The sequence below is a fragment of the Ammospiza caudacuta genome, chromosome 10 (assembly GCF_027887145.1).
Source record: "Ammospiza caudacuta isolate bAmmCau1 chromosome 10, bAmmCau1.pri, whole genome shotgun sequence".
NCBI lineage: Eukaryota > Metazoa > Chordata > Aves > Passeriformes > Passerellidae > Ammospiza > Ammospiza caudacuta.
In genome coordinates, this window is record NC_080602.1 from 25,662,882 (window position 1) to 25,681,923 (window position 19,042).

General features: G+C 40.3%; 1 protein-coding gene across 3 annotated transcripts; it reads left to right on the forward strand.

Annotated features, from left to right (window-relative positions):
• The first annotated feature begins 295 nt into the window (after window positions 1-295).
• Window positions 296-18,949, forward strand: CLPX (caseinolytic mitochondrial matrix peptidase chaperone subunit X). Of its 3 annotated transcripts, none has more exons than XM_058811799.1 (14): window positions 296-428; window positions 3,979-4,139; window positions 5,490-5,607; window positions 9,866-10,020; window positions 10,818-10,977; window positions 12,141-12,182; window positions 12,660-12,836; window positions 13,983-14,147; window positions 14,452-14,540; window positions 15,083-15,247; window positions 15,863-16,162; window positions 16,282-16,374; window positions 16,607-16,713; window positions 17,759-18,949. In XM_058811799.1, exons 1-14 carry the CDS (start codon window positions 359-361, stop codon window positions 17,847-17,849), a joined length of 1,893 nt encoding a protein of 630 aa, XP_058667782.1. In that variant the 5' UTR covers window positions 296-358; the 3' UTR covers window positions 17,850-18,949. The 3 variants fall into 3 exon arrangements, with proteins under 3 accessions (XP_058667782.1, XP_058667785.1, XP_058667784.1); XM_058811801.1 differs by lacking the exon at window positions 296-428 and adding an exon at window positions 559-1,163; XM_058811802.1 differs by lacking the exon at window positions 12,141-12,182.
• Window positions 18,950-19,042: the final 93 nt, after the last annotated feature.

Below are 19,042 nucleotides of genomic sequence, written 5' to 3' on the forward strand. Positions count from 1 at the left end.
GTATTTGGAAAGAGGAACTAAAGGGCGGAATCACCGGGAATAAACACACCTGGACGGTGTGCCTAGGACAGACTGAGAGAGGCGGGGGGGGCACTGCTGGCCGCAGACTACATTTCCTCCAATGCCACGCGGCGCCCACGCACCCATTCGCCGCTGGGACTACACTTCCCATGATACCCCGCGTGGCGAGTGCGTTCACGCAGAGCTCGCTGCGGCGCGATGCCCGCCGGGATCTGCAGTCCCGCGATGACGCGCGGCGCCGTCACGGGGGCGTTACCGGGGCGGGCGGGGCCGGACCGTCGCCAGCGAGGCCTTGTCGGCGGCGGGGGGAGCGGGCCGGGCCCGCGGCCGCTGCACCATGTCCGCCTGCCACAGCTGCGCCGCCGCCGCCCGCCTCTTCGGCTCCACGCTGCCCTCCGCCCGCAGAGGTAACCGCGCTCCGGGTCAGCCCTCCCTCCCCGGGCCCGGCGGGGTCGGGCCCTGCGGCCGCGGGCCTGAGGCGAGCCCCGGCCCCGCGCTGCCCTTATCGCGCCGTGACAGCGGCGGGCACGGCGGCCTTTCCCCTTTTCCCTCTTGGAGCCGTTTGCTGGGGGCACCCGCGCGCTGCGGGCCGCGGCCAGGGCAGCGTTACGTGCCGGGAAGTTTCGGGGAATTCGCCCTCGCTGTGGGGAAATGTAACGCGAGAAAAGAGTTTATTTCAGCAGGGGTGATGCTCAGCAGCTGCCGGCCAGTGTGTGCTACTCTGCAGTGCCAGTAAATGTGTTTAATTGGCTTAAAAATGGCTTGATTTCCTTAATTAATTAAAAGCCTACCTTTGAGGTAGCCCAAACTTGAAATATTTCTCATAAAGATGGGCTTAGTTAGCAAAATTGATTATTTCCAACTTGGTAGAAGGGCGAGACTGTGCCAGCTGCTCACTGGAAGTTGAGGGCTGTGGGAGGTTGTTACTTTTTTACTGTTTTTCCTTTTTTACCCTTTTCACCCTTTTCATGGTATTCTTGGGGTGCTGAGAGCTGACAAACCATGTTCTGCTTTGGTGAAAGGTAGAGCACCCCCAAATTGTGCTGAAAGATCTCTCTGTTGCCACATTTGCAACATTATTTTCAATTACTCTACCCTCAGCAATAGCCTGATGAGTCAGAGATCATTTATGCCCCGAAGAGGTGAGTTAACTCTTTGTAGGTGCCTTTTCATTTGTATCTCAAATATCAGCTGTGCTGAAAGGTTCTGACCTGTGCTTTCAAATCCAGCCTGTCTGCCCTTATGCAACCCCTCTGAAACAATCAACTTTAAAGCAAGTACTGTTTGGAATTTATTACAGAATTATCTTTAAAAATTTTTGTGGGGTTTTTAGTTAGATCTAAGATTTGAAAGGATTATGTCAAAGAGCAAATGAGAATAAAATGCAGGTAGAGCAATACAATTGTTGATCCATCAGCTTTCAATGAAGGTTGTTTAAAAATAAATGTATCTTACTTTTGTGTGGCTTTTATAAGAAATTGTGTCATCTGGCAGGTGCTTTGTTTGCTGTTGCTGGTTGGTGCAAACTTGAGAGAGTTCAGAGTGCACAGATCAGTGTAATCAGTGGAGTGTTATGTGGGACAGCTACAGTTTGTCACAGTTTCCCTTTCCCGGGCAGTAGATGCCCCAAGATCCCCCAGGCTTGTCCCAAAAGTCAATAATTATTCTGTCAAGTATCAATTAATAAGGTGTTAAGGAGCTTTTCACAGTTTCTTAACTCACAAATCCGAGCACCCTGGATCGGTTCCATGGCTGCCAGCAGCTAGGGACACATCCCTTGAAGTCAGTGCTCCAAAAAAAATCACCTGAGCCATGCTGCCAGGTGTGTGTGTGTGTGTGTGAGCCCATCCTGCCAGGTGTGTGTGTGCACACCCTGCCAGCTGTTAGGGTTTGGAACATTTATCAGAGGCTGGATCCCTCAGTGGCAGCTGCCAGGCATTGAGCTGGAATGTTGATTTCCCCTGGAAATCTCCCTCTGGGCTTATTGACCCAAGGAAGTCGTGGTGATGACTTTCTTATTGCTTCATTGTGTAATTATACAATGATATTTTGTCCAAAAACACCACTCAGACCTCACGATAAGCACGTGTGGCTTTTCATGCTCAGCCACAAGCTGATGTAGCAGTAATATGATTTTTTTCCCCTGGTTTAGTCTTCACAGCTCAGTACTCATTGCTGTGTAAGGTTTCATAGTTCAGCCCATACAGTTCTCAGTGCATTTTCTGTCTCACAAGAGCACTCTGAATTAAAATGAGGATTGAAATGTTCCAGCTTTTGTGAAGTGCTTCAGCCTTTCTCCACAAGCCAAATCCCCCCCCCCGTGTCACTTGTGTGACTCCAGGTTTTGCTCAAGGGAGGTGAGGTGGTCATTGTTTGATTTTTAAGGGGTCTTTTCTCAGTTCCTAAACCAAATCTCAGTAAAGGAACCACCTCTGAGGAATGGGGCTCCAAGAAGCTGCTCAGCACAGCTCTTGCATTGTAAACACACGGCTTGTTCCTCACTGACAAGTGCACTTGGCACACGGGGCTCTCAGAGTTCTCTGCACATTCACTAAAAGGCACAACTGCTTCTGAGAGCCAGCCAGTGTTTTCAGCTTTGCTGTGATGTTTTTGTAGCTTACCCTGTGTAATCTAAAATGTGTTGCAGTGGCACTGAGCAGAGGAATTTAAAATGGGGAAGCTCATTGATTGTTATTCCTCCCTGACGTTTACAGACAGAAGCAATGCTGCTAAGAGATTTTTAAAATATTAATTTTTAGTCATGTTAACAATAGTACAAGTCATCTTCAGGTTAGGGACTCTTAAGCAGTGTGTAAGTTAATAAACCAGCTTCAAATCTCATTTGTTACTGTCATCTTCATTGTGACTTGCAGATCCTGTAAGAGTTTTCCTGGTCAATTTAGGTTCCTCTTCTTTATTTTTCTCCCTTCTTATTAAAGTAACAAGGTGAATTTTCAGAGTATCCTCTTTCAGCTAAGCTCCCATCTCTTGGTTGCTGTTGTTTCCTCTTTCAGAACAAATGAGCTGTGCTCTTCTTACCATTCTTACTTTATCTTATTTTTTTGAAGAGTTTCTGGATTTTCCATACGATTCTCTGATCCCTTAACAATAAAACTGTGTGTTGTCAGCAGGTCTGCAGTTGCCATTGTTGCTGTATAGCTCTGCAGTCAGTAAAACACAGAGTTCTTATCAGAACCAGCGAGCCAAGTGAGAAATTTGCCACTTTAAATGAGATGAGATGTGGATTCCAGGCTGTTGTTGATGTTGAAATCACAAGCACAACATATGTTGGCTCACGTCATGCCTGCCATGAAATGCAATCCTGCGGTGTTGCAAGAGGAGGAAGAGGCTGTTGAGTGTCTGGGGAGGGTTTTTCACGTTGCAGGGAGGGGTTTCAGCAGAGTTCAGGTTGTGCTGAGTTTGCCGGTGGGTGCCAAATAGGGCACAGCTCAGTTTCCCTCAGCACGATTCCTGTTGCCAAGAGCTGCCTCAAATTCCTGGAAACGAATTTTTAGTGGAGTTCCCAAGTCCAGCCGTGCAGTCACTGAGTCTGAAACACCTCATCTTCGCATAACAAAGAGACTTCTCAAAGGTTTCTCTCAGGGGGTTGGATTATTTCACCATACAAGCTCTGAGGTGATTGTGTTTATCATTCTGAGGATCAGTTTCATAACTGGGATGTTCCCCATTTCATGCCACAACAGGACTCTCCATTGTCTGATGTTAGAGGACTGAAATTATTCTGGGGTCTTTTGGAGAACCAAGGTAGCTTTAACAAGGTGAACATTAGGGTGGCAAAGATCATTTATTTTGGTTAATTAAAATCTGTTCAGAGCTGAATTCTGTTGCCAAAACCTTTAAGCTCCACTTAAAGTAAATCAGTTCTGAGATTTGATAGCAATGGAATTAAACCAGGAGTATTTTAGTATTTAACTTTCTTTTTTTTTTTTTTTTTAGGTATTACTTGTGGTCGTACACGCATCCCTGTTTTAGGAAAACTTGGGACTTTTGAAACTTGTTCTCTAAAACGAATTCCTCTTAGAAACTTTTCAGAAACACCAGCATATTTTGCTTCAAAGGATGGTGCAAGCAAGGATGGTTCTGGAGATGGAAACAAGGTAATTTCCACAAACTGGGGATTTGAATAATTTATGTAAAATGTCCCTTGCATTTTAAAATTTTTTTTACTCAAAATTAATCTTGAAATTTTGGCCAACCCCTGACATTTCTAATCCTTCAAATTGCTGTAACTGGCAGTGAAGAAAAAATAAATTGTATTGTGAATTCGTTAGGAGATAAACCTTGTCCACATCCCACAATGCTTTTCCCAGTTTTATAAATCTCTTTGCCCAGTGTAAACTTGAAAACTTTATTGGATGTCATAAATCAAGAACAGGATTTCAGGAAAGAGGAGTAATCAGAGCTTCTTCTCCTTCAAAAGCCTGGTGCTCCCAAGTAGACTTTTTAAAATTCCATTTTAAATGTTTCTGGGTTTAGAACTGGTTTGTCTTAAGTAAGACAAGTCAGTGAGGACATGAATTCACCTCTTGTTAGTCAGTTGTAGTCTATTTTTATCCCAGTCATTCTCTGTAATTATGGTTAATAAACAGCTTCTTCAGATAAATGATTACCTGAGAATAAACCTGCTCTTTAGTCAGCAAATAACATTTTGAGAGTTCACAGGCAATTACTTTGCCTTAGTGTGGTGTGTTGTGAACCTGAGGAACTGTCCAGGTGGCACAGGTCTGTTCTGAAGGTGCAATTAAACTTTTTAAAAAATAAATAAAGAAGATAAAAGAAATTAATTAATTTTTTTCTTGAAAAGGATTGTAAGGAGAAATCAGTAGGCAGCATAGGTTTAAAAAATTAAGAACTGCTTTAGAAATGGGAAGAGAGATTTTTGCTGTTTCCTAAAATGTAATAACTTGTATTAATCAGAGTATGAAGGTACAGATACAAATAAAAACTGCAGTGTTTCCAAGCACTTTGAAATGCATGTTTTAGCACAGATTGCTACACCTGCCAAGGAAATGAGAGGAGCTGTGGCTTCAGAAACCCTTAGAATCCACGCAGCTGAGATAATAAAATACTTTCTAAATATGATTTGTTTTCTTGTCTGGCATTAAAACATTAAAATACACTATTAAAACACCTTTGACACAGCTTGTTATTGTTCTAGTGCCAGTCATCAGCTCTAATGCAGATGTGGGGAACCTCTTCCATGGGCATCCAAGACTGGCAGAGCTGGGAAATGCAGATGTATTTGTAAATAATTTGTAAATGTAAAACACTTCCAAGTGTTTATGTCACATTCTTCTATATTTCAAAGCCTTTAAAAATCCTGACAATAGCTACTTTGTCATTCAGCTGTTGCAAAATTCAAATTATTTGCTTCCAGAAGCACGCTGCTAAATGCTTACTGTACCAGCTCCATTGTTTGGGGCTAATTGTCTGGAAATCTCTTTTAGAAATCTGTTGGTGAGGGTGGTGGTAAAAAGTCCAGCTCTGGAAGCTCTGGGAAAGGAGGGAACCAACTGCGCTGCCCAAAGTGTGGGGACTTGTGCACACACGTGGAGACCTTTGTGTGTAAGTTTTCCTTAAATCTTCCTTGTTTTACATGGGCACAGATGTGACTTTGTGATTGAACACAATCCTTTCTGCCTAATTCCATGGTGTCACAAATTTTGTTATGCTTAGTTTGGCCTTGTTGATGTAACCAACATTTATTGTCTCTGTGGGTACATTTGTGTAATTCCCATCATGTGTGGGGATGTGGTACTGGAATTCACATTACATCTGGGAATATGCATTTTTAAAATAGTTTATGGCATTTTATACTTAATACCATTTGAACTACAGATACTTTCATATCTCTATTATATAAGTATATACTTTATTTATGTGCATTTGTAATGTCTGTCCTTTCTTTCCTAAATAATATAACTTTAATCCTGCATGTACTATACCCAAAGTGCTTATCCAGAGGAATTAGTATCTGACAGATGGCTTACTAGAACAGTCTTCCATGGCAAAGTCAGAGCTATAATGCATTCCAAATAGCAGGCTGGAAAGTCCAGCTAGAAAATCCAAAATCCTTGTTCTCCAGCAGCAATTGCTCCTATTTTATTTTTTTTAAATATAATCCAAATTAATGCCATTTATTCTTTAGGTTCTATCAGTCTTGAAGATATTTCATACCTTATTTCTGCACTGATGAGACCAGCTTAGAAAACAAGAACTTTTGTCAGAAAGCGAATACTCACTGTTAGGTGGTGGGGCTCAAGGAGGAAGTATCAAGTCAAAATCAGACTTGTGCACTAAGAAGCTTAAGACAAAGTCAGCATAAAAGTGTTCAGCAGTTGTTAATAGAACAGCTGGCAGAAATAATGAGTGGATGTGCTGTGATCTGCTGCTACTCGTATAAAATAATATTTAAAATTATCAAATGTCACAATAAATCACAAGGCAGCTGTATAATAATAACAATAGATTTCTTTAGAGAAAGGATCAGTCCTCAGTCCTTATCCTCCCCAGAAATGAGGTTGTTTTTCCAGTTTGTTTGAAACTATAGGCAACAAGATATTCTGCAAAACCTGGCACTAGTTCATGGAACTGGAAACCTGATCCTGTCTGTGTTCAGTGTGCTCTCTCCCTGGACTAGGTGTGGCTGGAAACAAGAAGGATTTTTAATCTCATTTACTTTCTTATGATTCAGGCAGAGATGTTTTTGAAACTCTCTCACTTCACTGTGTGTTTCCCTTGGTGCTGCAGTTTGTGCTTTTGTGTGGAAATATCATTCAAGCATTGTCCCAGAACGATCCCTGGAAAGCAGAGATGTGATTTAGTGCTTTGTCAGTGTTGCTGGGAACTCTTAAGCGTGCCTGGAAACTTCCTTGGGAACAGATTTATTGATTTATTCATACCAACACCATGGGAGAACATACCTTGATAAATGCTATTTAAAATTCCCAAGTAGTGAACTCACTTGAGCTGCAGCATCAGAATAACACAGGTTCTATAAACAGGTGGGGACTGGAAACACTTTTTTCCCAAAGTTCTGTGAGTCCTGGTGGAGTTTTTTCTGGACCTGTGTTATTCTGGTTTAGTCTGTTAATTAGAGCAAACTGTTTCCCAACCACACTCTGTAAGGCAGCTGGAAAACAGAAGTTCTAATTATCTTAAAATTTATTTGAAAAAAGAAAACAAAAACTAAGAAAAATAAATCTGTCCCGTTCTGCCCAAAATGAATGGATTGCAAGTTTTATTAAGCCTGCTGTAATTTGATTTTTTTGTTGTTGCTTAGTCAGGAAAAATGATGAATTTGCACAGTTCTGGTTAGAATTAACAACCTGCAGAGCCTTAAATAAATATCTAAAACCAAAGGAAAACATGCAATTAGCATTTGTTTCAGTTTAAATATTAGATTTTCAGTCATTTTGAGAGAAGTAGGAAAGCAAAATACTGAATAAAAGCCGTGTTCATTAGAAAATTAATTGCCAGTGAGTGGCAGTGTGACAGGCTGGTTTTTCAGTGGAGTTTGTTTTTGATGGAGCTTCTCTTTGTATCTGCAAATCTTGCAGAAAGATTTGCTTGGCAATGGTTTTCCAGTAATTAACAATGAAGGGAAAATATGAGGCGAACAAAAAGTAATTTTGCTTTGCCCTCCTTTCTCAGCAGCTCCTGTATTATTGTTTTGGGTTGTGAAAGTCTGTAAGGAGAGTTTGTGATCAGTGAAATAAGACTTGATCCTCAGATGTGGAGTGAAATCCAATAGCTGTAAAGCTGATTGGCATAAGAAGCCTTATCTGGATGCTGCTTTTACTGTCTCCACCTGATGCCATCAGGTTACTCCACCCTCCAAGCAGCACTTCCCTGCTATTGTACATTCTCAGAAGCTTCCCTGCTTTCTTTTTCCTGGTTTGGGGTTTATTTTTTACCTTAAAGCAATTTGATAGCAGCCTGTTATCTCAACCCTACAATTTTAAGCCTCTGATTGTTTCTGTTTCCTGTATGTTTTGTAAAAATCTGCTATTTCTTTTTGGCAAGGTCAGCTCACACAGACTTTATAAGTGCCTGTGCTAATGCAGCCTCTGTGGCAATGTTGTCTGATTAAAAACAACACTTGACTTGCATTTTGGCACACTGTAAATATTTGCAGACACCTTAATGACAGGGAGGTAATTTGCCATGGATGTTCTTTGTTGTGCTTTTATGTGCTTGCTAAAATCACATATGAAAACATGCCAATATTTAGGATTAGCAAAGTTGCCTGCAACTCAATTGTGTACTTTTTTTTTAGTGAAATTTAAAGATGCCCCATTTTACTCTTACAGTGCACTCCTTATTTTATGTGGTTTTTAAATATTCATGTGGATCTGTAAAGGGACCAACCATTCTCATGGCTATTCTATCCTACATAAGCCTTGTATAAGGAAGGAGAACAGCCTCATGGCACTGTGGTCATCACAAATATCAGAGGTGTTGTCAGTGAGCCCTAGGAGAAAGGTTGAGTTGTTTTTCCCTACAATATTGTTGCTAAATAATAGTTACATAAGAGGAATGGGTTTGTGCAAGTGGATTTCCATCACATTCCCATGAGGCAGATAACAGTAATTTGGAAGGTTGCCAGGAGAACTTCCAGGCTGTTACCCAGAATTTCTTTGAAGTAGAGTTAATAAAGCTGTGTTGGTCACAGTATTAGTTGTCACATTCTTACAGTAATCTGCTGGTCTTGCTTATCCAGGTATAAGGTGGGATTAATGGTAAGAAAAACCCCACCCACTCCTCTTTTGCTGATGCCAGTCCTGTGGGAGACAACAAGTTATAAATAAGCAGCTTGTTTATTGCTAGAGGGTGTTGTTACAGTCAGCTGGTGCTTCAGTGTTCAAGCCATTTTCTGAAAACTTTTTATGAGTTCAGAAGTTCTGACATTGAAGTTTTCACAGGGTTGTTTTTCTACAGTTACTTTACTTTGAATTAAATTCATTTACTAGTATATTTTCTTTAAATCTATCCTACTGCTCATGATTTGCATTTAGCAGCATAGTAATATGGCTAGAAAGGATCTATTCTGAATTCTTTTATTATTCTTCTCTACTGTCTGTTTTTATTATTTCAACTTTGCCTGGCCAGAGGAAAAGAAGAGCAATGCAGGTTCTCATTTTCAGGCTTATGAAACCAACCTTTGCAGATTTCTTAAGACATAGTTCACAAAGTCAGCAGTAGGAGGGTTTAGCTTTTGGAATTTGAAAGAAATTTGTCCTAGTCTTGACAGTAAAAATAAATAAGCAGAAGATCTTGCAAAACATCAAAGTCCTTGATGGTTTGTTGCATACCACAGCTGCCTCTTGTTGGGATGAGCCCTTTGGGTGACCCCCTGTGCTTCCACAGTGCTCCAAAGCCAGAGGGATGCAGAGAGCAGCAGCTGCCAGAGCCCTCCTGTAGTGCTGTCTTTGATATTCTGCACTGCCTCCCTGCACTTTAGTCTGTGCCTAACCACAATATCTTATTTTGCTGTCAGTTTGAGAGTTAGGAACATTTCCTGCACAGCTAAAGCCTTCATTAATTTTGTTTCTCTCATAAGTGAGTGTGATGCTACTGGAGAAGTATCAAAAGGAGTTTTGTGTCTAATTCATTGTCTGGTTGCTGCCCAGCATTCTGATTTTTTTGGGGGGCAAATTGTGTTCTCTCTGTGTCAAATTTCACAGGCCAATAGTAGCTTTTAAATGTTCTAAGGTGAGTGAGGGAGAAGTGTTGTGCAAACACAGGGAGGCTGTGCTTGTCCTGTGTGATGATCTGGGAGAGAAGCAATTCCTCTCACTGCTTTGTTTGACTTTTTCTGCAGCTTCCACCCGTTTTGTGAAGTGTGAAAAGTGTCACCACTTTTTTGTTGTCCTGTCAGAGGCAGACACAAAAAAGAGCATCATTAAAGAGCCCGAGTCAGCAGCAGAAGCTGTGAAATTGGCATTCCAGCAGAAGCCACCCCCTCCACCGAAAAAGGTACATTCTTAATTCCACCCAGAGCCCCCTCCTGCTGCAGCACGGAGAAATGCTTCCCTTAATCTGCATCAGGTGTGTAATGGCTGCTGGGACAGAGCAACAAACAATAAAGATGATTAGCTCAAGATTAAACCTTTGTGAGCTGTGTGACCCAGCAGGGCACTGATAAAGGGAACAAGTAGATCCAATAAAGGTATTGGAGCTTGTTTTCCTCTTTGGCTTGTGATTTCATTTTCTCCTGTGTCCTTGAGGCTGACCTCAGCCTTCACCAACCATAGTAACTTTTCTTTCTCACTGTGGCCTTGCATTCTGTGTCTTTATTTTAGCAGCTTCTTTCTGTAGCTGCAGAGCCTTTTATTTGGTGTGTGTTTGGGTGAGAGCTGCAGCTGATAAACTTATGGCCATGGTCCCTCTGAAGTCACTTGGTTTCCCTCTGGAGATTAGTGAGGAAACCTTTTTATGTTTCTGAGTTCTTGGTGGACTGTAATGATTACTCCACACAGCTCCTTGATAGGCCTCTTTTAAGAAAATAAGTGTTCTTAAAATTTCTGTTCCTCTTAAAAATTTGGGTGAAAATAAGCAATGGGCTTATGTATTAACACAATATGAGTGTGTAAGCATCAGGTTTTCTTAAGTGAACTTATCAATAGGAATATATTTTGTATTTTAGATGTTAGTTTCTATTTCTCAGGTCTGTAACCATTCAGACCAAAGTCTATCTTTGGCACAATATACTATTTTTCCTTTTCTGCTGCAAGATGATTTATAAGTGTTACTAAGGTTAATCTGTTTTGCAGATTTACAACTACCTCGACAAATATGTTGTTGGTCAGTGTTTTGCCAAGAAGGTGCTTTCAGTTGCTGTGTATAATCATTACAAGAGAATCTACAATAATATCCCATCTAACCTGAGACAACAAGCAGAAGTTGAGAAACAGACTTCTTTAACACCAAGAGGTTTGTATGATATTTGGTATTTTTCTGGTCAAAGCAATTACCATTTCAGGGCTCTAACTTGAGAAATCTAAGAAAGGTTCTATCTTGACACTAGATGTTCTATAATTAAAATTATAAGAACTTCTACTAAACATAATTTTCACTGTGAACTTCTATGATTTATTTAAATGGTAATCAGAAGGTTTAAGCATTTCCATGTGAAATGCTTAGCCCTTTTTGCTGATACATATTATGGGGTATTCTCCTTTAACTTTCTGAAGTGAGTCTCCTAATTTTTTCTTTCTAATCTCATTTACTACTTAACGGTAAATCTGCTGCTGAAGCTGCAGCAACAGTGCAGATCAGGAAGGTGATATTTTGTATAGGTAAACTGATGAGTACTTAGATTTCTAACTTCCCTTGCTCCTGCTGGCAGCATCTGCTGGGCACCACAGTATTGTTCTGTATCTAGCAGGTGTAGATGGAGTTACTCTTGGCAGTACTTTTGCTGCTGAGTAAGTGTGTAGCTATGTTGATCTAATTTATTTTTAGAAGTAGGATTAAGTTGCCATCTCTGACTCAAAGTGTACCTTCGGTGGTTTTTTTAAAAGGTGTTTTGTTCTGTCTTGCAAAAGTTACCACAGAAATATTCTTTTTTTTTTGAATTAAGTCTTTTAAATGAGGAGGGAACATCGGTAGCACTGTTCTGGTAATGGTAAGGGCAGTTGTGTACCTGGCACCATCCCTGACCCTCCTCAGGGAGATAACATGGTCCATACCCACAGAGACTGACAGTGAATGTTTACATATTTCAGAGTTCTGCCTTATAACAAGGAACATTGTAACACTCAGGGAGAGTTTAAGGAAGCCTCTTCAAACTAAAATTGTTATTCTATTTTTTTCCCTTCTATAATTGGCTGTAAAGTGGAAATCTAATTAGAGGTAATAGATTGTTGTTGTTTTTAAAAGTAGATATCTTGCTGGCATTTCAAAAACATGTTTGGGTTTTGGGTTTATTTTTACAGCAATAAAAGATAGCTCTTGTGGGCATTTCTTGTTCTATTTCTTGTCAGAAATACATTCATAGACAGTGATGAGATGTATTCAGAAGAGGGCAAGAGGTGGAGAATTTACAAGCTTTTATAGACTTACTTTTTTATGACTGTTTTCATCCTCTCTCTTAGAATTAGAAATCAGAAGACGGGAGGATGAGTACAGATTTACAAGTAAGTGAACCCTCTCCTCATGTCCTCCTCTGCAATACCTACTTTATGACATGGAGAAGAGTCTTTAGTGACTGCTAGTTTGAAATGTTGGGTGAAGTCCAGTGCTTGTACTTTTTTGTCATGAAAATCAACAGCTTGGGTTTATTTCTTCTTTTATGTTAAAAAGAAATATAAGAAATTATAGTAAAAGTGAATAAATTTATAAGGACTGAAACTTTCTCCGGCTTTTTAATGTAGAGGAATGCTTTTAGGTAATTCACTGTGCTATTGGAAATTCTTTTCCTATATGCCTCTACAAAAGTGTGGTTGGAACTCCTGTTTGTGCAATAATTGTGCTGTATTTCTGTTGCATTCCTCTCTGTAAGCTTCTGCACAGAGAGAATTCTAGGTTTGCAGAAGAACCTTGCTGTTACTGTGTGTTTAAAGTAGTGACAGAGCTTGTTGGTGCTCAAACAGTGCTGTTATTGTTCTCTTCAGAACTCCTGCAGATTGCTGGAATCAGTCCTCATGGTAATGCTTTGGGAGCATCAATGCAGCAACAGATGAACCAGCAGATACCTCAGGAAAAACGGGGAGGAGAAGTACTAGATTCAGCCAATGATGACATTAAACTTGAAAAAAGTAATATTTTGCTGCTTGGACCAACTGGATCAGGTATACAGCTGCATGTTTCTATAGATGTCATATTTTTCATGGAATTTGTTGTTAATGGGTGATTTTCCTCTTCTGTGATTATTCAGATTTGGTTTATGAAAAAACTAAGCAGTGAATTTCAAATTTGGATTCCAGTGTTTTCATGTCATGTTAACATGCTGAGCTTGTGGCCTTAAAAAGGAATGAGCTGTAGTTGTGTGGGTTTCTTTTTTTTTTTTTAACACCTTTATTTACTGACTGAATAAAAGATGCCACTTTGACTGAAAAGTGGCAGTTACAGTTCCACTGCTTCAGCTGGCAAGCTGAGATGCTGCAGTTAGTATTGCTTCACCTCTGGGACAGATTAGTTGCAGGGGGTTGGAAAGAGAGATTGTTTTGTATGTTCATAAGACTTGGGAGTGTTTGTGCTGAAGTGATGGCATTTTGCAGACTTCTTGGGAGAACATTCACTAAACAATATTTTAATTCTATTTCTTCCCAACTTCAAAGCAGGAGCAATTGGACTTTGCACTGCACCCTGAGTGTCTGCAAAGGACTACTGATTTATTTAATCTTTAAACTCTGCAAGTACATGTATTATGGTTTTTATATTGTGTGACATTTTGTGGTACTGTATGCATTTCAAGCTGCCTTAAATGTGTATTACTAAACTAAAACAAGAAATACAGCCTGCCAATGTAAAAACCACTGCTTATGAAAGCTATCTCCCTTGGAAAATATTCTTATATTAAGATGCTAGTAGGATTCAGAATGTTTAATAAGTGTAATCATGATCCTGTGGTAAATCCTTGAATGGTTTGGGTTGGAGGGTACCTTAAAGTTCCCCTTGTTGCACCCCTGCCATGGAAGGGACAACTTCCACTATCCAAGGTTGCTCCAAACCCTGTCCAGCCTGGCCTTGGACACTTCCAGGGATCCAGGGGCAGCCACAGCTTCTCTGGGCACCCTGTGCCAGGGCCTCACCACGTTCACAGCCAAGGATTTCTTCCCAATATCTCCTCTAAACCCATCCTCTTTCAGTTTAAAGCCATTTCCCCTTGTCCTGTCACTACACACCCTTGTTAGAAGTCCCTGTCCAGGTATTTGGATTTGTGTGCTCAAAGAGAAATGTGTGTCAGTTCTGACATGCAGCTTTTATTTTACCAGGTAAAACCCTGCTGGCTCAGACTCTGGCTAAATGCCTAGATGTCCCTTTTGCTATCTGTGATTGCACCACCTTGACTCAAGCTGGCTATGTGGGAGAAGACATTGAATCTGTCATTGCTAAACTCCTGCAAGATGCAAACTACAACATAGAAAAAGCACAGCAAGGTAAACTTCTCATGTGTGGTACAGAGACTGTTTTGTTGAAGTGCTCTAAGCTTTTGAGACCAACAGTATTCCTGAAATTTGTGTCCTGCTGCATCTACCCAAATTTTAAATCAGGTAGAATAAACCTGAAAAGAGCTCAATGTGTATTTTTTTTGGTTTTGTCCAAAATTTGACAAAATTACACATGCTTTTGCAGTTGGGAAGTAGAACAAGCTGCTGCTCCCTTAAATGTTATTATTCTCTGTAAACTCTTGCTTTTCTTTAAAAGTAGATTTGTCTTTATTCCCATTTTCTGTACCTGCAGGAATTGTTTTTCTGGATGAAGTAGATAAGATTGGCAGTGTTCCTGGTATCCATCAGTTAAGGGATGTTGGGGGAGAAGGTGTTCAACAGGTAAATATTTCCATGGAGTGATTTTACTTCCTGAGTGAACAGGACATGGGATCCTGTCATGTCAAACAGCATGGGAATGTATGGAGTCATAGTTCCTCATTTCCTTAATTATTCACCTTCAAAAGACACATCTTTCCTCTTGACTTCATTAAAAAACAATCTCAAAAGCAGTTTGAGGCATCCTCATGGAAGCATTTTAGTCCAAAACTGTCTTTGCAGCATTTAGACAGCCAGTTCATAATATTCAGATAGCTAGTTCCAGGCAAGGACAAGTAACATTTCCTATTTAAACAAAACTCTTAAAGCAGCTAATCATTATATGCATAATGTGTATGGCACCCACATTAAAGGAATGTTTTTGTCCTTGAGTGGGATTGTCTCATAGGGAAAACTGACTTTTTTGACACTTACTGTTACTATAAAGGCAAAAGGGAGCAAAAAATGTGAGTATATTTGTTGAAGTGAACATATCATGGTGTGTCTCTTTGCATGATGCTCCATAATGGAATTTTTTTATTGCTTATTTCTTCTTTCCTTCTTAGGGCTTGCTAAAATTACTTGAAGGCACAATAGTAAACGTTCCAGAAAAGAATTCTCGGAAACTACGTGGAGAAACGGTGCAGGTTGACACAACAAACATTCTGTTTGTAGCTTCTGGTGCTTTTAATGGTCTTGACAGAATTATCAGCAGGAGGAAAAATGAAAAAGTGAGTGCATCAGGCTGTATCCAGGCTGAAAAGTCATCATCTTGATCACTGTTCACAATACTGACTTTTACAGGTCTTGCTGTATTTGTAAACACATTAAATTTCTTTATTTCAGCAAGTGGTGCTAAAAACCATCATTGTCTTAAAGTACCTGATCCTGCAGTTCACTGTTTTGTAGATTAATGTCTGGGGACAGGTTCTGGCTGCAGCATTCTGACAAAATGTGCTCCTGTCTCTAACACTAAAGGAGTGACTGAAATTCAAGTTATTGTTCATGTTAATTCGTGTAGCTTCCCATGTAAGCAAACTTGCCTGCATTTGATTCACTTATGAAGTGTCACTGATGCTTGTAAAATTAAGAACATGTTGATAACCTTCTTTCTTTTAAGAGAAAATTGCTCTTGTACTGATGTATCAATCCTTCACTGAGGAAATTCAATCTTTTAAGAAACTGATTGTATGCAAGGGGTCTAATTTTACTCTAAGTAGTTTCTTGAGCTCAAATTAGTATGTAATGACCTAATCAGTACCTGCAGATTTTTTAATACTCATGGAAAGTGAGTAAGAACACTCAGTTATTACAGTTCTCTAAGCAGCACATGTTTGTTTTTGCAGTACCTGGGATTTGGGACACCATCTAACATGGGGAAAGGCAGAAGGGCTGCAGCAGCAGCTGATCTTGCCAATATCAGTGGAGAGTCCGACCCACAGGAGGATATTGAGGAGAAGGATCGCTTGCTGCGCCACGTGGAAGCCAGGGACCTCATCGAGTTTGGCATGATTCCTGAATTTGTGGGACGTTTGCCTGTCGTGGTTCCCCTGCACAGCCTGGATGAGAAAACCCTGGTGCGGATCCTGACGGAGCCGCGGAACGCTGTGGTTCCTCAGTACCAGGCACTGTTCAGCATGGATAAGGTTTGAGTTTTCATTTGGTGACTCTTGGTGTTCATTTTTATAAATACAGTGGTTTCAGTCATGTTTGTACTCGCCACACTGAGTTATAAATGAAATTATTCCCATTTCTCTCTGTGTAGTGTGAATTAAATGTAACTGAAGATGCATTGAAGGCTATTGCCAGACTGGCCCTGGACAGAAAAACTGGTGCCAGAGGTCTTCGATCTATAATGGTGAGTAAATTAAATCTTATAAACAACAAGTGAAGCTTCCTGGATTTGTGTGTATGGACCTAATCTTGCCCATTTCCAGTGACAGCCACGCTTAGTTCTGGCCCTTACATGGATGTAGTAAGCCTTTCTAAAGCTGTGAGTATTCAGAGTTCTTCCAAGAAGACTCTCTGAAAATCACTTGTTTCTGTATGCCCTCTTCTACAGAAATATTTTCCCCTCTATTTTCTTGCAGGAAAAGCTGCTGCTGGAGCCCATGTTTGAAGTGCCCAATTCTGACATTGTATGTGTGGAAGTTGACAAAGATGTTGTAGAAGGCAAAAAAGAGCCAGGATACATTAGGTAAAATGGTAACAGAAGTAGCAGAACAGACCAGTAATACAACTAGACAGGTATTCTGATGGAATGAGCACAAATCCATGCACACAACCTAAAAAAGATTCAATGCTCTGTATATTGTGCACAGCTGAATTAGTGCCTGTTCTGTCCTAGAGATTTTGAATTTGTATTGCTTTAGTTTTTAAGCAGAAATTTTAAAATAAACATATGTGAAGTTACTTTTGTGTGTGTATACCTGTAGAAATGGAAGTAAATTTTAAGGTAACAGTAAAAATTTGAAATTCAGTTGTGACTGTACTGAAATTTCTGAAATTAAACTGTTTCTTTCTTCCTACTCCTTACCACAGATGTGGGGTTTTCATACAAGCTCCAGGCTGCAACAATTTTCTACATTACTCTTGCAGCAGTGGGGAGCCACAAAGGCACATTTATTGATTTGCTGAACTCTTGTTAAAATAATCAATTTAATGTTGTAAAGAGTATGGTAATGATGTGGAATGTTGAAAACACTGGACAAATCTTCATTTAAAAAAAAATCCAACAATTTCCATGAATGAAGGATGGAATTGAGAGAGAGTGGGTCAGGTTAAAACTGGTTAAAAAATTAATTTCTGAATTTCAGGTCTGAAATTTAGGAGCTGTATCAGTGATAGAAACCAAGACAATGTTGTTTGAGTGGCTTTCTCCACTAAGGTACATTTACTTATTCCAGCACCTTGTCTGTGCTGAAGCTTGGTTCAGCCTTGTGTTGTTGGAGTGAGAAGTTTTACGCTGATGGTTGCTTGAAGTGATTTTGTATAGCACCAGAAATACTAAATTTATTGATTAAATCCAACAACTTACTGAAAGTCAGGAGGCTAATTGAATTCAGCTAATCAGCCTGTGTGCTGGTGCCACTGCAAATGTGCAGAGCAGCATTTCCAGATCAGAAGGTCAGAACTTTGTCACGGGGCTCTGTGCATGTGACACGTTTGTCAGAAGCTATGGAAGGTGCCTCTTGTTTTTTCCCTCTGTGTCTAAGGTGTCTGATCATTCCTTCCAATCCTAGGGCTCCCACCAAGGACTCATCAGAAGAGGAGTATGACTCTGGAGTGGAGGAGGAAGGCTGGCCTCGCCAGGCAGATGCTGCAAACCATTAAACACTGTCAGAACTGTGACCTGCAGAAAGCTCACTCGGTTCTTTCCTTGCGATTGCCTCTGGCTCCAGCCTGGCCCCAAAGGCACCAGGTCTGCCTCGGATGCAATTCCTGCTGAGGAACTTCATTAGCTAAATCAGATCGTGTACTTTACTGCAGCATCACCTTGATTTGATGGACAGAGTGTGGACTGGGATGGCATAATGTTCAACTATGAATTGTATATTACACTTGTTCAATTAAAATGTATAGCAAATGCAGCAGCACCTGCACTGCCCTTGCCAGAAACTAAACCAGCAGCGCAGGTGCTGCCAATAGTTAGATTTAACAATAATGTTACTCTACAAGTGGGAAATCAAAATTAATAAATAGTAGAGGGTGAGTAAACTATCTTAGCTCCTGGTACGGCTCACAGGGGGTTCTGTTCAGGTCAGTGTTAGAGTCCTGCTGGGGTGTGAGACCCAGCGGGCACTGGAGTGGCTTGTTACATTGGTGGGTGAGGAAGCCCTTTGGAAAAGGGGACACGCTTTGTGACACTGCTGGGACATTCTGCTAAAATGTGACACTGGTTTGTTACAGTCATTTGAATATCCAATAATACCATTCACGTCTCCATTGGGAGCTTTAATCACCTTGGATACTGTGAAAGAAGGTGAAGTCTGGTTTTCCAGAGGGGTAAAAAGATTCCTAGGAAGCAGTAAAACCATCTAAATTTGGATGAGAAGTAGCCATAAATTTTTAAATATTAATGTTCTAATATAGTACATTTTGTTTAACATATTGGAACTATCATGCATCAATTTTTTGGTGCCAGGTATTTGCCCAACCTATCTTATAATGTTAAGAGATGAAAGAAGTAAATGTATAATATTTTTGCTGTAATCAGTAGTGATTGTTCACATGACAGTGCTTTTTAAGTTATATTCTCAAATGCTAGTATTGCATCTTGTGGGTTTGTCTTTGATTTTAGTCTCACAGCAAGCAATCCTCCCTCTTCTGTTCTCCACCAAAATTAATTCAATCCTTTAGGAATGTCTTTGTAAAAACACTAAAGGACCTGTATGTTTTTGATTTGTTTCAGGAATTAAAATTGTCACTTAAAACTTTGTTTTGTCCTTCAGTGAAAACGTGGACTTGAGTTTCCCTAAAACTTTAATTCACACTATTTAAATAAAACTTTCATCCTTCTTTTTAGT

Excerpts from the sequence above, each read along its gene's own strand:
- CLPX (XM_058811799.1), top strand. The coding sequence starts at position 359 with ATGTCCGCCTGCCACAGCTGCGCCGCCGCCGCCCGCCTCTTCGGCTCC. Across the intron at positions 12,183-12,659 it reads GGATGAGTACAGATTTACAA|AACTCCTGCAGATTGCTGGA; the intron begins GTAAGTGAACCC and ends TGTTCTCTTCAG. Across the intron at positions 14,148-14,451 it reads CATAGAAAAAGCACAGCAAG|GAATTGTTTTTCTGGATGAA; the intron begins GTAAACTTCTCA and ends CTGTACCTGCAG.